Below are 15,813 nucleotides of genomic sequence, written 5' to 3' on the forward strand. Positions count from 1 at the left end.
CGCGTTGACAGCTTGATCAATAGTCTGTTCTGAAATTATTCTCGGAGGAATTGACATTACCTCACTGAATATGTAATAACTTTGTTAAGTTTTAACAGTATTTTTTAGAAGTGGAACTTACATATTAATATGATTTTATTAAATATAAATTAAAATAAATTTTATTATAAGGGAAACGGATTATAGAATCGTAAAAAAACTACCTTAGTCGCGCCCTCAGATAAGTATATTACCTACTTATCCCTTCTTGCAGTCGGGTAAAAAGGTAAAAAGGACTTGACTCACTAGAGGTTATCCCTCTGTCAAAGATCAAGAATCAATGATCTAATGCGTTTATAAAAAAATATTCTATAGAATCGATGTTTCACTGTTGTAATCTTACTTGTCTTGTAAAGTAAATAAGTAGGTAGATATTATTAAGAGCTTCCTACGATAATGGGCAATTTGGGCTCGGTTTGGTACCCGTGTTCAATCAAAGTGAATCAAATATAATTGTAACAAATTAAAGTAATCGATTATTTTTTTAACGAGTGTAAACGTATCGTAACTTACCATGTAACTCGGTACCACCTTCAAGCTGATCTGGAGGTAGCACTTACGATGTTATTTTTCGCTTTTTAGTTTTGTAGAATCATTTTTGTGATTTCAAAGTCGTATGTATTTTTTTATACTAATAAGAGCTTGACATTATAAATAGTAGATTGAGAGAGAATATTAATTTAAAAGAAAGTTACCATGTTGAAATAAAACAAGTACACCACCCACGAACTATTTTATTATATTAGATTTTATCATATATTAGCAGGTTAATTATGATAGTATTGTAATACCTACAATACTATCATAATAATGTATATTATAATTAGAACAGTATGTAAGCCAAAATAAAGCTCAGTGAATTTTATGAACATTGTGTTATTTCTACGAGTAAAGATATTATATTTTTAAAAACACAAACGTACTCACGAATACCGGTGGTAGATTATACCAGGGTCATTCTCAATTATACTGGGAATGAGACTCAGACCAATTACCTTTGGACTTGTATCACACTCAAATTCACCAAGTAAACTGTCTGTTATTTTAGGAGAAAGACGAAATAAACTCACACATCGAAAATACTACCAATAGTAATACCAATATATCCTATGTCCTTACACTACACACAACTATAAATGTACATCGTACTACAAACACGTGTAATTAGAGCACAATGAAACATCGTTTCAATAGACGCAGTTTGTATAAATAATTGTTAGATCGTGATTCGTGACCTTTCGACAGAGGAGTAATGTCTAGCGAGGCAGGTCCTGTGATAATTGGTCTGAGAATTAAGACGTGTGTACGTATGGCTATAGATATTACTATCCAATACCTATACTTACCTATTACTTTACTTCTTCAAACTTTTATACTTAAATATTATAAATATTTAAATCTAGTCATCTAGATTTCTTACATAAACGAAAACGAGAACTTCTCTAATTTTTACCAGTATTTCTTAGCAGTGCGTAGAATGAGTAGGAACTTTTGACAATCTGTAATAAAAATATTAAGTAGATAATAAGTATCTATGAAAATATTAAAACCTCAGAAAATTTGTACGGAATAGGTAAATTAAAAACAATTAATATTCTGTGATTAATCACCCTCCTCCAAAGAGTAAATTAATTTAAAGGGTTCCCCTCGGTCCGTTAACTTCGCATATCCATTGACATCTTAACCATTTGTTTAAAGGCACAATCATCCGCCCTATGACGGGAGTATATTAAAGCGAGCGGATAATTGTGCCTCTGAGTATATATCTGTGAAGATTTAACTTCTTTTAAAGTATCCTTTTTACTTTAATAATAATAAAGATCTCTTCATTTGGTAGCTGTAGATTAAACTGGAGGAATAATTTTTTTGCTTTCATTTATTTATTTCCGAATTTATTTGATAATTTGTTATTACGGAGCATTTATTTCTGAAAAGCAGGACTGAGCCTGTCCCGCGCGGTACAAAAATTTTGATTAAAAAATCGGGACTTCCCACCAAAATCGGGACGTCCCACCAAAATCGGGACGTCTGTCAAAACTGCTGCCGACCTATAGGTACTGTAGTCTGTACCTCTTCATGTGTATCCACGAAGTTACAAATACTTACCGAAACAAAAGTTTTATTAGAAAGTGGAACAATGAATCCCGCAACAGGCAGAATAGGCTTTTTTACTCTCTCCATGAAAAATATGAGATGATGTCTATGTATGAGCGATGTGTCCAACCAATTCATGAAATATGCGGATTCCATAAGGTTTAGGCTCTGAAATTTAAAAATATGATTTTTTGTATTAAAAATTAACTACTAATATAGCACATCACTATAAACGTTTCGCAACACTATAAGCAGCGGCGCCCGCGCGTCGCGCATAGGCCATAGGCAGTCGATCCAAACGTCTATACTAATAGCATTAACAACTGAGTCTTAGGGCCATAAATCATTTCTCTATATCTATCTCGCTTGCACTTATGGGTCTTATGGAGCCGTCTAGTGAAGGGTGTAACAATGAAAGACATATTATCGATAAGTAAAGTTTATTATCGTATCTTGTTCACAAAATTAAAAAAATTAACAATATTTGATTTAATATAATACATATTTCATATTATATAATTATTAACTAAATAAAATTAATCTTCATCTGAGTCTTCATCATCAGAATCTTCGTCTTCTGCCAAATTTATTATATATTAGTATCCATAGTGCGCAACGAGTAACACATGAATGTATTTATTTAATTGCAGTAAACACATTTATAGCAAAAAAAATACGCAATGCAATTACATTAGAAACCGACCAATCAGAATCGTCCAAATCATTATTGACTCATCATTAGCACGTGCGCAGGTAGCCGTTTATCGATAATTAGGGTGCGCAGGTAGGCGCGCTGCACATTCCTATCTTTTTTGACTTTTATGACCGGACGACTCAGATGATAATGCGCATACTATAATAGCGAACGGATTCGTACGTACGCTAATTACGTAATCTATGTAACAACCCCTGTTCTTTATTTGTATAGGTATCCATAAGTTTCTCTTATAAAGTGTTTAAATAGACTACGTGTTTGGAATAGTACTAATAAACTACTAATAAATATCTACATACTTAAATAATCCTAATGTCAGTCACTGACGATGAGTCGATGAAGTAATCAGTTTTATCGGCCGTTAGCGCTGCAGGCATGTGAGATTGCTTGATCGTCAGTGGCTGACATAATATGGCGTACGTGTGGCTACCTACATATACCTATCTTATCTTGGCATTTCCACGTACTATATCAACACGCTGAACCAATCCTTTTTCTAACCCCTTTCATTCTGTGAGGAGACTCGAATTCAGCAGTGAGCCGAATATGGGTAAATAATGATGATGACACATTTTTTTTTGTGGACTACCCACATTGTGGAGATTTTATAATATACCTGCGTCGGGCACGAAAGTGAAGATCCAGTTATACAGCAGGTAACAACGGTGGGAACAGACGTCTACCTAGCGTGTGACAACAGAGAGATAGTGCAGGTATATGATTTGAAGACTCCGCGCCACGAAACAAGTCCCGTAGACGCGTCGCTAATGTTTCAATGGCGCTCATTTGGTAAAGGCGGTCTTATTGTCATTAGTGTAAGGCGCTGTCAATTTTAGTACAGTAGCCGCGGGACTTCTTTCTTGGCGCGGAGTCTAGCTTAGCTTTATGTATACTAAATATTTTTACCTCATGTGTAACTTCATTGCCGTAATAGGTGTACAATGACACTTGCATGAGAATGCAGCAAATATATAAAACCATTGACCAGAATTGCACCGTAGCTGGATCAGACTGTAATAGCAATTTTCTTTATTAAATTGGGAATACTTAGATGTTTTGTTAATAAAATTAGACAATTAATTAATCACGACATTAAAAAGATGTCTTAGTTTTTTTTTTTGTATTTTTTGTTTTCTTAAAATTAAGGCTGTAGGTACGTTTCCACAGATTCTATATAGAAAAGGTGAAGGTCGTCTTAATTGCAGGCAGGCCCTTGGGCACACAATAATCTAGGTTTATTAAAATAAATGTCATACATACACAACAAAACACATGTTGTGTACATGAACAAAAAAATTTAAAACAAAAAAAATATTATTGTGTGACGCATGAAATTGTGTTACCACTTACCAGGGACCTATGAATTTGGGGACTCTGGGCTCAGCCCCGTGTGCCCAAATCGAAAAGACAGAAAACTTCAAACTTACGTCGACCAATCTGTATAGAGAAGTGCACAAAATCCAGCCACTAATCAAGAACTGATATGTTAAAACACCACCAAATATTTCTTGAATTTGATTAGCGAAACTAAAAAAATAAAAATATACAAAAAAATATGTTGTATAATCTTTTAAATATTTGATCAAGTAATTAAGATTTTAACACAACTACATACTAAAGAATTTGTACGTGATGTTTTACTAAATTTTCAAATCGTATGCGAACAACTTCTCCAAAATTTTCTTTTTTGGCATCACTTTCTTTTTTGCTCCGCTCTACGAAATAGATGAGGTTATTGCTGAAAACAGATTTATTTTTACTGAGTTACTGAATAATTTTAGAAGCCTGTGTTAATTATTAAAAAAAAAAACAAAAAAATATTCATATAAAATTAGATTACGGCATGAGCTGCAACTAAGCCGTCGGGCTACTATTCATTTCCCAATGACTATCTATGGCTGGTGGGAGAGGCTGTGGCCCTAGCTAGTTACCACCCTACCGATAAAGACGTACCGCCAAGCGATTTCGCGTTCCGGTACGACATCGTGTAGAAACCGAAAGAGGTGTGGATTTTATTCTCCTCCTAACAAGTGAGCAAGATTGCATCATCCTTTGACACCATCAGGTGAGATTGTAGTCAAGGGCTAACTGGTAAAGAATAAAAACAAAAGAATATTGACATTGTTTCACTAACTAGTCGTTATCAAATTGGACTAGGGCTAGAAGGATCATTGGTGATGAACTGTTGACACAGACGACGTTACAGACTTTGCAATGTTGGTAGGTCTGTCAGTTTTTACCGAATATACTTCGGTGAGTGCACGCACTTCACCATCTTGTTCCTCCTTCCCCTTTCTACCACAGAACAGCAAGACACTACGAACGGTGGCATCCTTACCTTATAGGTATCCGGTCAACTCGTACTAAACGATTTTCATTCACGTTTCTAATTCGCACTGCAAAAGTTTGGAATGTCCTTCCGGCGTTACTAACATTTAAAGCGGACGCCCGCAACTTCGTCCGCTCTTAAACCTCTTTAATCCAGCCCTTATAGTAGTATCGCTGTAAAAATGGAGTAACTTCTCCCGTTTTACCTTACCCCTACTGTACCCTACCCTATCCCTATCCTACCCCTACACGTCATAAATGATTACTTGAAATGGAGCTCTTCACTGCTCTGCTCCTATTGATCGTAGCGTGATGAAATGTGTTTACTATAACCTGCCCAGGAGTATGAAGAACAATTGTACCAAGATTCGTTAAAATCCGTTGAGTAGTTTTTGTTTCTATAAAGAACATACAGACAGACAGACAAAAATTTTACTGATTGCATTTTTGGCATCAGTATCGATCACTAATCACCCCCTGATAGTTATTTTGGAAATATATTTCATGTACAGAATTGACCTCTCTACGGATTTATTATAAGTATAGATTTAAACACCTTCAAGGCAAAAGTGAATAAGTATCTTCTTGGTAATAGGTGCATTACGAGTATTAGTATATCATAAATAAGGAATCAATTAAGATTAATGTCTTGCCTAATTATTGTATTCGTTAACAAATACTCCATCTAACAGATAGAGCAAAAAAATGTTAGGCGAATCATCACCTGAGTATGGCGAGTTGTGTTTTACATTGCGCCAAGAGAAATGCAACTGTGACGTCCATGGTGGTGTTACAAAATGCCAACCAAGAAGTAAGAGTCCAAACGTACAACGCAGTCAGGTAGAAGCTGTAACAATATTATATTATTACTGAGGACCCTAATACAAGTGACATAAGGTCGGCAATCCTTCGACAATATCGAGTTGTTTACAATTTGAGATAAAGATCTTTTGATTGTTTGTGTCGAAAACAATACGCCTATGTTCCAAGATTTTGTACGCATTCCCAAAATGATCTGGTATCATTGTCACCGGTATAAATACACACCGGATGTGACTATCGTGGTAGTGTAACTTCGGAACGAAGTGAAGTAAAATCGAACATATACCAGCGATAAAAGTGGACAATAGTGAACTCGGCTACAATTGTAAACAACGAATTGCCTACGTTTGGGAGTGTTTCTGATACGAGTCACCGGTTGTTTCATTCCAAATTCTCGAACCCTAGTTCATAACAATAAATATGATCAATCGATCAGTCTACTCCACGAATTCCATTCTGCATTGGATGTATGTACCTACTTAATTGTAATGTGCAAGACAAGCTTTTCACATCACGTGGGTGTATAAAACGCTGCACAAAACTGACTTTTCTTCACAAGGGTGTCGCAAGCACACAGCGCCTAGGGTGAGAGGAAGTTGACAATAAAAACAAAATTGAGAAAAATGGTATTACCTAGTAAGTAGAGTTAAAATATTGCATCTGTGGTTTATGAAAAAGAATTTAATGTTGATTTTTTTCTTTCTCTCTCTCTCTCTCTCTAGGGGGAGGGGGGCAGCTACCCCAGCCTGTCCATGACGATGCCCTTGCTTGCTTTCAGTTTATACAGTTATACGCACATAAACACGTTTATCGTTTTACCACAACCACAGGTTTCCATAGTAAGAGAAAGATATGAGAATGATATATTAAGAGTAATGAGAATGACATAGGTATACCTATATTTTTTTTATGTTTAGAAAAAAGATATGCCAAGTGTATACTCCTAAAAGGTGAAAATTAAAATAGTGTTTAATAAAAGATAATTGTCTCATAATCATTCTCACTAAGGACATAATGAACACCGTACTATATACACGAAAAATATTGAATATACATTTGTAGAAGTACCTATGTATTAGTAGGTACCTATCTATTTCCCAGGGATGAGTAAGGTTATTTTAATTAACACCAGCTTAACAAAATTTGTCTCCTATCTGGAATTTCACACGTCAGTTCTACTTAATCCTAATTAAAATTTTGTTGCCGATTTTATGTCTCTTTTAACAGCAATTTTCGTAAAGTGGGTAGAAACATTTTAATTGATATTTTGTTAGATAAATAAGTTCAAACATTTTAGTTTAAAATAAATAGCTAGGTTAATAAATTGTACCAGTTTTCGGTCTGATCTTATGTCTTAATTTGTTTCTTTTAGTACTTTTTTTAATTTATTAAATTGTAGGTAGCACTATATTGCCGTTAGATGGCCAGATATTAGGCCAGCATGGTGGACTATTGGCCAAATCCCTCTCATTCCGAGAGGAGACTCATGCTCAACAGTGAGCCAAATATGGGTTGTAATGATGATGATGATGATGATTCTTTAAAAAAAACTATGCAGCAACGTCCCGCCGCTTTCCAGCATGGAAATTCAGGGATAAAATATAGTTTCCGATACTTGCTGATAATGGCGCTTTCCGTTACTAATAGAATTTTAAAATAAATTCAGAGGTCTAGCAGTTAAAGCGAAACAAACATACAAATAAATGAATTTTCGCACTTATACATAGGTACACTGTTATGTAAGGATTTATACGGATCACCAAACTTCTTCATCGTAAATTGATGATAGCCCTTACTTTAGCAAATTGATACAACTCAAGATTTTTCTACGTTATGTTACACTATTATTGCTTTACTACTAATAAAAACTGCGTGGTCAAATCAGAAATGAGGAGATCCGCAAACGAACCAAAGTCACTGTCATTGTCACGAAGCTGAAGTGGCAATGGGCAGGCCACATAGTACGAAGAGCCGATGGACGTTGGGATCCCAAGGTGCTGGAATGGCGATCCCGCACCAGAAAGTGCAGTGTTGGTCGATCCCCTACTATAGTATGCGCGTTATCATCTGAGTCGTCCGGTCATAAAAGTCAAAAAAGATAGGAATGTGCAGCGCGCCTACCTGCGCACCCTAATTATCGATAAACGGCTACCTGCGCACGTGCTAATGATGAGTCAATAATGATTTGGACGATTCTGATTGGTCGGTTTCTAATGTAATTGCATTGCGTATTTTTTTTGCTATAAATGTGTTTACTGCAATTAAATAAATACATTCATGTGTTACTCGTTGCGCACTATGGATACTTTATTTTCTAACGTTGATCTGAAGAAATTACATGGCGATATTAGCCCTCAAGCTCGAACACTGATTCACAACGTATTCCTGTTTCTCAATGAATTGATTGAAATCTACTTGAAGAGCCCTCAGTTATAATTGTCGATAACGCAAGCTATCATTCGATACAGTTGGAAAAGATACCCACAAGAAACACGAGGAAAGCTGAAATTCAAGAATGGTTGACAAAGAAAAAGATTCCATATTCCAGCAACGAAATTATTGAAGAATTAATAAGAAAAGTAAAAGCCAGTAACCCGCAGAAGGTCTACGCTTTAGACCATCTGGCAAATGAACGAGGTCATGAAGTAATAAGGCTCCCTCCATATCACTGTCAATATAACCCAATAGAATTAATTTGGGCACAAGTAAAGGGAGAAGTTGCGAAGAATAATAATACCTTCAAGATAGCAGATGTCGAAAATCACCTCCACCGAGCCATAGAAAATGTCACACGAGAAGACTGGGCCAAATGTGTTAGGCATGCCGAAGAACTTCAAAACAAAGATTTACAAAAAGCTCTAATTAGAGATCACGCGCCGCTTATAATAAATTTGGCAGAAGACGAAGATTCTGATGATGAAGACTCAGATGAAGATTAATTTTATTTAGTTAATAATTATATAATATGAAATATGTATTATATTAAATCAAATATTGTTAATTTTTTTAATTTTGTGAACAAGATACGATAATAAACTTTACTTATCGATAATATGTCTTTCATTGTTACACCCTTCACTAGACGGCTCCATAAGACCCATAAGTGCAAGCGAGATAGATATAGAGAAATGATTTATGGCCCTAAGACTCAGTTGTTAACGCGCGTACTATAGTTGGACCGAGGACATCAAGCGGATTGCAGGAAACCGCTGGATGCTGGCGGCTCGAGATCATTGTGCCTCGAGGTACATGCATGAGGCCTATGCCCAGCAGTAAACGTCCATCGGCTGATAATGATGACGAATGATAACTAAAAAAACGATAAAGAGATGTTTTACTTTGGATCAATGTTGGAGTCATAAGGCAGCCAGATAGCGAATACAGTTGGCTTCCCTTGAACATGTAGTATAAACGGATATAGGACCCATAAGAAACAAGTACATAGAGCCATGTAATTGTCAGCTTGCAGTAAGATCTTCCCATGTCGAGTTGTTTCTTTAAAATATTTCTCGTGGTCAGGCTCGCCTTGATTAAAGAATGGTCCTGTAAACATTGAACCTAATTATTATATGGGGGTAATGATAAAATACAGTATGAACTTACGAGTAATGGTATGGTGGTCGAGTATGGTGGCAAGAATACTGGCATGCATTTCCGCGTTGGACAGTCAGGCTTATCCTTTACGCAAAAAATGAGCCAGCTCGTTTTAGCCGTTTTTTTTTAATAACTGGGTCTTTAATTTTAGTTCACAGTCTGTACTCGTAATAGCATGCACACAGTCAACAAATACAGATTAACACAGCAAAAATTTTCAAGACGTCAATTAAGAAAGAATACATTGGGGAGTTAAGCTAACTTATCCTAATTTATCCTAATAATTAGATGTCAAGTATCTAAATGCGGCAAACAGAAGACTTCGTCTCTACATCCTTCCTTTCGACTTCACTTATTCAACCCTCGTTTCCCTACATAGGACCTACTACTGAGCACAGAACCACATGTAGAAATGAGGAGGAGTTGGAGTTACACTTACAAGATCTATGTAATGAAGATCTTTTGACGTGAATAAAATGCCTATAAAAAACAAAAAATAATTGAAGACTTAAATCGGATACTCATTCATGTTTAGTAACAACTTCAAGACTGATTTCAGAGATATTATAGGTAGGTCAATATTATATCCAAAAAAATCTGAAACGCTTCATTGATAGATTTGAAACGTTTTTGAATACATTTTAAATATATTTAAATTTAATTAAAATAATTTACCTTTCATTATATCCAAGAGATCTTGTATTTTATCTGCTCTCTTCAATGTAACTACTTGTTTATAAATCGAATCAGTATGTGTCAGGAATAAGAACATTGTCTCCATAACTTTATCCATATTATGTCGTACCTAGTAAGAAAATAGAGGCAAAAATTACTATAATCTAAAAATGTTCTGTTAACGATTAATTTCAGAGCATTTTCAGATTTAGGGCGGTTGTAAAAACCGCACGAGTAGCGTAGGATATCTATACCAGAATTAAAGACATTATAATCTCCTTGTTGATGTTAAACATATATGTGATCCACCTTTATTATCTTAGTAATACTCGTATATCTATAAAACATAGAAAATTTACAATGTCAATGTTTAAAGAATTGGTGGCGCTGGCGCATCCTATTTCGTAAAACGAGTTAATTTTATATTAATGAAGTTTTTATGCGACAGTTTTTAATATATACTCTTAAACAAAAAAACATTGCCTACCTCAAAAACCTTTAAGGCCTGTTGTGTCACAAAAATAAGCATGCACACAAAGGTGATACCAATAAAAATTAAGTGAAGAATTTTGTACAACTTCGGTGATTTTTGATCAATATAAAAACAACCAGCTATCCGTAAATTTAACAAGTGAGGTGCTAGACATTTGTACGACAAATTAGTCTTCATTATTATCAGATAATATTACGAATATTCAAAATTGAATTTCAAGAAATTTTCGGTATATTAACAGGGTGAAATTAAATTCTCTTGATTGAACGAACGACCTGGCAGCTTGGGAATTCTGGTAGGAATGTTTACGTAAAACAAGTCTTCAGACCTAATTATTATCTACTGTTACATTTTGCTGCCAATCAACCGTTTTAATTATAGGCGTAGCAAATCTAAGTATCATTACTGATATTTCATTTTAAATTGAAACGATTATGCAAAGTAGTTCAAAGTTTCTAGTTTATATGAATTAGGGATGTAAATGACATTATTAGATATCGATAGTTAGACATCGATAGAAAACAAATAAGTTTTTGGAGGAGATTCCGCAGCCTCCATTATATTGGGCACACAAAAATTGGCAGTCAACGTCAAGTCAAAGTATATTTATCAAAAAAATTAAATTTTAATAAAATGTAGGTTTTGAGATATCTGTTAGAATGCCTACAACGAGATTTATTTGAAGTCAAAATTAAGAATCTTGGAGTATGAGATACCCAGTTGAATTTTTGTCAGAATAATTTTATCGAAGTTCATTTTAATATTTAGGTATTTGCATCCTTTTAGTTTTGTTGAAAAATAAAAGCTATGGGAATTGTAGTTATAGGTAATATCAAGCCTGAGATATTTTTTTGAACTTTGTATCAAAACAAACTAGATAAAGCCTTTGCACAGTACAGGTAAGAGTTCCAGTCAATATATTTTACCAGAACTAACCCGGGGATAAAACATTATTTACTTTACTGAACAGTAAGTACAGTAGAAGTAAATCAGTACAGTACAGTAAAAGAGGAAGCCTGAGGGAAGATTAGTGGAGTGTATTACAAACTATGAAGACTGCCTTTTTGTTCTTTACAAGTTAGCTCTTGACTACAATCTCATCTGATGATGTGTTGATGCAGTCTAAGATGGATGCGGACTGACTTTAGGAGGGGGATGAAAATCCACACCCAGCCTGGTACAACCAGCCAGACCTGTACCAATTAAGCAGCCGGGGATCGAACGTCAATGTTACCCTATCTATGAAACAGCTCTCGATCTTGAACTCATCTTGAGAGAGCCGCCACCCACCACAACCAACTAGTGGTTGAATCTTGCAACTACACCCCCGATCCCAACGCTGATTGTAGATCTAGACGCCCAGAAAACGTCCTTTACGTATCCTGACGATGGCAACGAACGACAATGCGAAGTCTCCAATATCTGACGTCACCCAGACGCGGTCTTTTTTATTTACGATCTCGGGGGCGCCCGGACTGATACACTTAGGTTAAAACACCCTTCCCGAATGGCCCTCTAAGCCGAAGTCCGAGTCTCAGAGGAGACGCCCTTAGAGATTCGTTCCGCCCATCTACTCTGCTTCTACCTTCGGGCCCCATCAGGCGATGCTTCTCGCTCGCTCGCTCGCCCAAAACCCCCGCTGACGTCACTGAGGTCCCATTAAGGAGTTACGGCAATTACACAATCAGGAAAAAAATTCCGTCAATGCCTTTGTACAATTATAACTGGAAAACATCACAATTATTATGTAGGTACACCTACACACCCTGGTAACTGAATAAAGTCGTTAACATCGTGGTTTTCCCATACAATTTATTCAATGGATTCCTAACGAGCTTTGCAAAGTAAGTAAATAACCACATTTAGTACCTATCAGTCTAAGCCATATTTATCGGCATAGTGAATACTTTTATTTTGACGGCCTCTGTGGAGCAGTGGTGGTGGATTTACAAGTCGGAGGTCCTAGGTTCGATCCCCGGCTGGGCTGATTGAGATTTTCATAATTGGCCTAGGTGTGGCTGGTCGGAGGCTTAGGCTGTGGCTAGTTACCGCCCTATCGGCAAAGACATAAGGCCAAGCGATTTATCGTTCCGGTACGATGTCGTGTAGAAACTGAAGGGGGTGTGGATTTTCTTCCTCCGCCTAACAAGTTCGCACGCTTCCATCTTAGATTGCATCATTACTTACCATCAGGTGAGAGTGTAATCAAGGGCTAACTTGTAAAGAGTAAATAAAAAAAAAACTCGTAGATTTTTTAAGTACAAGGAGTACTAAAGAAAAACTAACCCAGGCTGTACACTGTACAGATATAAAATGGAGGAATTGATGGAGAATAAATCAAAATTTAGCGTTGTGTGTATTTTTCAATGCTAAAACATAATAAAATAAAAAATGAAAATTTTGTCAAAAAAAAATTAAAAAATAATCCGCCATGCCGTTTCATTAAAGAGCACCGCGACACTGTGTTTAGTTTATCTATACTAATATTATAAAGCTGAAGAGATAATCTGAGGAACTACTGGTCCGATCTGAAACATTCTTTCAGTGTTAGATAGCCCATTTATCGAGGAAGGCTACGGTTTCCTACGGAAACGAGAACCACGCGGGTGAAACCGCGTGGCGTCAGCTAGTCTATACTAATATTATAAAGCTGAAGAGTTTGTTTGTTTGTTTGATTGAACGCGCTAATCTCAGGAACTACTACTCTGATTTGAGAAATTTTTTCAGTGTTAGATAGCCCATTTATCGAGGAAGGCTATAGGCTATATTTTATCCCTGTATACCTACGGGGACGGGAACCACGCGCGTGAAACCGCGCGGCATCTGCTAGTTAGATAATATATGTAAAAAGAAAACCTCTTTAATATTATTTCTTTTTGGTAATTTACTTTTTTTTTAAATTAATAATTATTATAATTATCATTATATATATATAAAATACAAAATTATTTCATTTGTATTAATTTTAAAGCGAAAATAGTTCTGCTTTTAAAATATCAAGTTATGGTAACAGCCTCGAACGTAGCAAAGGCTTTATGTGAACGTAGATGTCACTTTGCCAAGGATGCCCCTTCCCAGTATGACGTGGGAAGGCCGGCTTTAATCCATTTGCTCACATTTGCTGTAGCGTTAAACTGAATCGGACGTGCAGTGCGGTTCACAGAACCACACTTAATTCAGGAGGAGAATGTCCATGCCCTAACATTCGCTTTGATAAAATAATACACGTATTTTAACACGTGAAACGTAATTTTCAGATAGCTAGACGTAGACGGCCGCGCGCAGTGGATTGTGAGTTGTGATCCTTCTTTCTGTATTCACGGCCGTGAGTTTAGTAACCACTGGAAAATATTCATGTGAGGAGCATGCCCTTCCGGCGTTTGTGTTTATAATTGAAACACTGTAGTGTTTGTCTATATATACACCGGTAGTGGGAGAAAGCGGTCAGTCTGTCATTGTCGTTGGTGGAGATCGGACGTCCGGTGCTGGCTGTAATAGTGTAGTGATGAAGTAGTGACTTACTGCTATTACAGTAGGGATAAGGGACCTTACAAACACATTCAAAGCAAGAGTAAATAGGCATCTGCTAGGTACGCGCGCTCCAACTTAAACCGCATTAATGCTTTCCATTAGGCTTAATTGTAGTCAAGCATTGCATTAAAAAAAAATGGGCGTTTTCCAGTGTCTCTGGCCTATATTTACGCAGCACCAACACGATGACGGGATGACGGGTTATTGCTTGGCAAGTTCGTTGATGACACTCCTATTATATGCGGGCGACGGGGGGGAGGGGGGGGGGGGGAGACATCAACGAAGGTGCATCAGTCGTGGGTTTTTCATTCCCCGGCCCGCGCGATTCGGGAGTGTTACGAACGATGTTGCCAAGCTATATCTTGGATTTTCCGATATAAAATGTGTCTATCTATAATAATCAAGGGTATAATATATCTCTTTGATAGATTTTACCATTACCTAAACCGGTTAGTACGAGTCCGTCCTAGTTGCTTCTCCGTGGCGAGAAGATATCCATGTTTACCCACGTAATAGAATGTGTATCTATCTCTATTCCAATTTGGTTTGTTCATTACGGTTTAGTTTTAACCGTAGCTGTGTGAGTATCCAGTTAGCATTAAGTTTGTACATGGTTACTGAAGTAAATGAACTTTGGACAAAACAAACGAATTGGTAAGTTTCGTTTGAGTAAGGGAGCAATGTTGTTTGTTGTAATTGATGAAACTTAATCCTAACACAACCCGTTGATATGTAACTGTCACTTCACTTTAAATTAAGACTAGTAGACGTCGCGGGTTTCACCCGCGTGGTTCCCGTTCCTGTAGGAATACGGGGATAAAATATAGCCTATAGCCTTCCTCGATAAATGGGCTATTTAACGCCGAAAGAATTTTTCAAATCGGACCAGTAATTCCTGAGATTAGCGCGTTCAATCAAACAAACAAACAATCTCTTCAGCTTTATAATATTAGTATAGATTCCCGGGTGTGGCGACCTTTGTTCTTATTGTCCAAGGGTGATGCTACAAAAATAAGAATGTTACTAACGTTAAATATGAAAAGTTAATTTTATTTTTAAGGAAAATTTGCCATACACTAATATTATAAAGAGGTGAAGATTGTGGTGTTGTAGGGGGTAATCTCTGGTTCTACTAAATCGATTTTGAATTTTGAAAATTCTTTCACCAATAGTAAGCCGCGGTATTTATATAATGTAAGTTCATAGGCTATATTTTATTCCCATATTCTTACAGGAACAGGACCTGCATGGGTGTAATAAAACACCGCGGTGTTATAAAACACCAGCTAACGCTTCGCGCGGTTTCACCTGCGTGGTTTCCGTTCTCGTAAGAATACGGGGATAAAATATAGCGTATATCCTTCCTTAATAAATGGGCTATCTAACACTGAAAGAATTTTTCAAATCGGACCAGTAATTCCTGAGATTAGCGCGTTTAATCAAACAAACAAACTCTGCAGCTTTAAAATATTAGTATAGATGACCATATTCCCCTCCAACTAGTCGAAAAAGACTGTATCAG

General features: G+C 36.4%; 1 protein-coding gene across 1 annotated transcript; it reads right to left on the reverse strand.

Moving 5' to 3' along the window:
* Positions 1–833: 833 nt before the first annotated feature.
* Positions 834–10,937, reverse strand: LOC112042947 (putative odorant receptor 92a). The gene is made up of 9 exons (XM_024078175.2): positions 10,755–10,937; positions 10,268–10,397; positions 9,337–9,541; positions 5,901–6,023; positions 4,464–4,586; positions 4,276–4,375; positions 3,755–3,859; positions 2,146–2,301; positions 834–1,538 (listed from the first exon to the last, which is right to left on the reverse strand). The coding sequence occupies exons 1-9, from the start codon at positions 10,935–10,937 to the stop codon at positions 1,482–1,484; spliced, it is 1,182 nt and encodes a 393-aa protein (XP_023933943.2). The 3' UTR covers positions 834–1,481.
* Between the last annotated feature and the right edge of the window lie 4,876 nt (positions 10,938–15,813).

The sequence above is a fragment of the Bicyclus anynana genome, chromosome 10, assembly GCF_947172395.1.
Source record: "Bicyclus anynana chromosome 10, ilBicAnyn1.1, whole genome shotgun sequence".
NCBI lineage: Eukaryota > Metazoa > Arthropoda > Insecta > Lepidoptera > Nymphalidae > Bicyclus > Bicyclus anynana.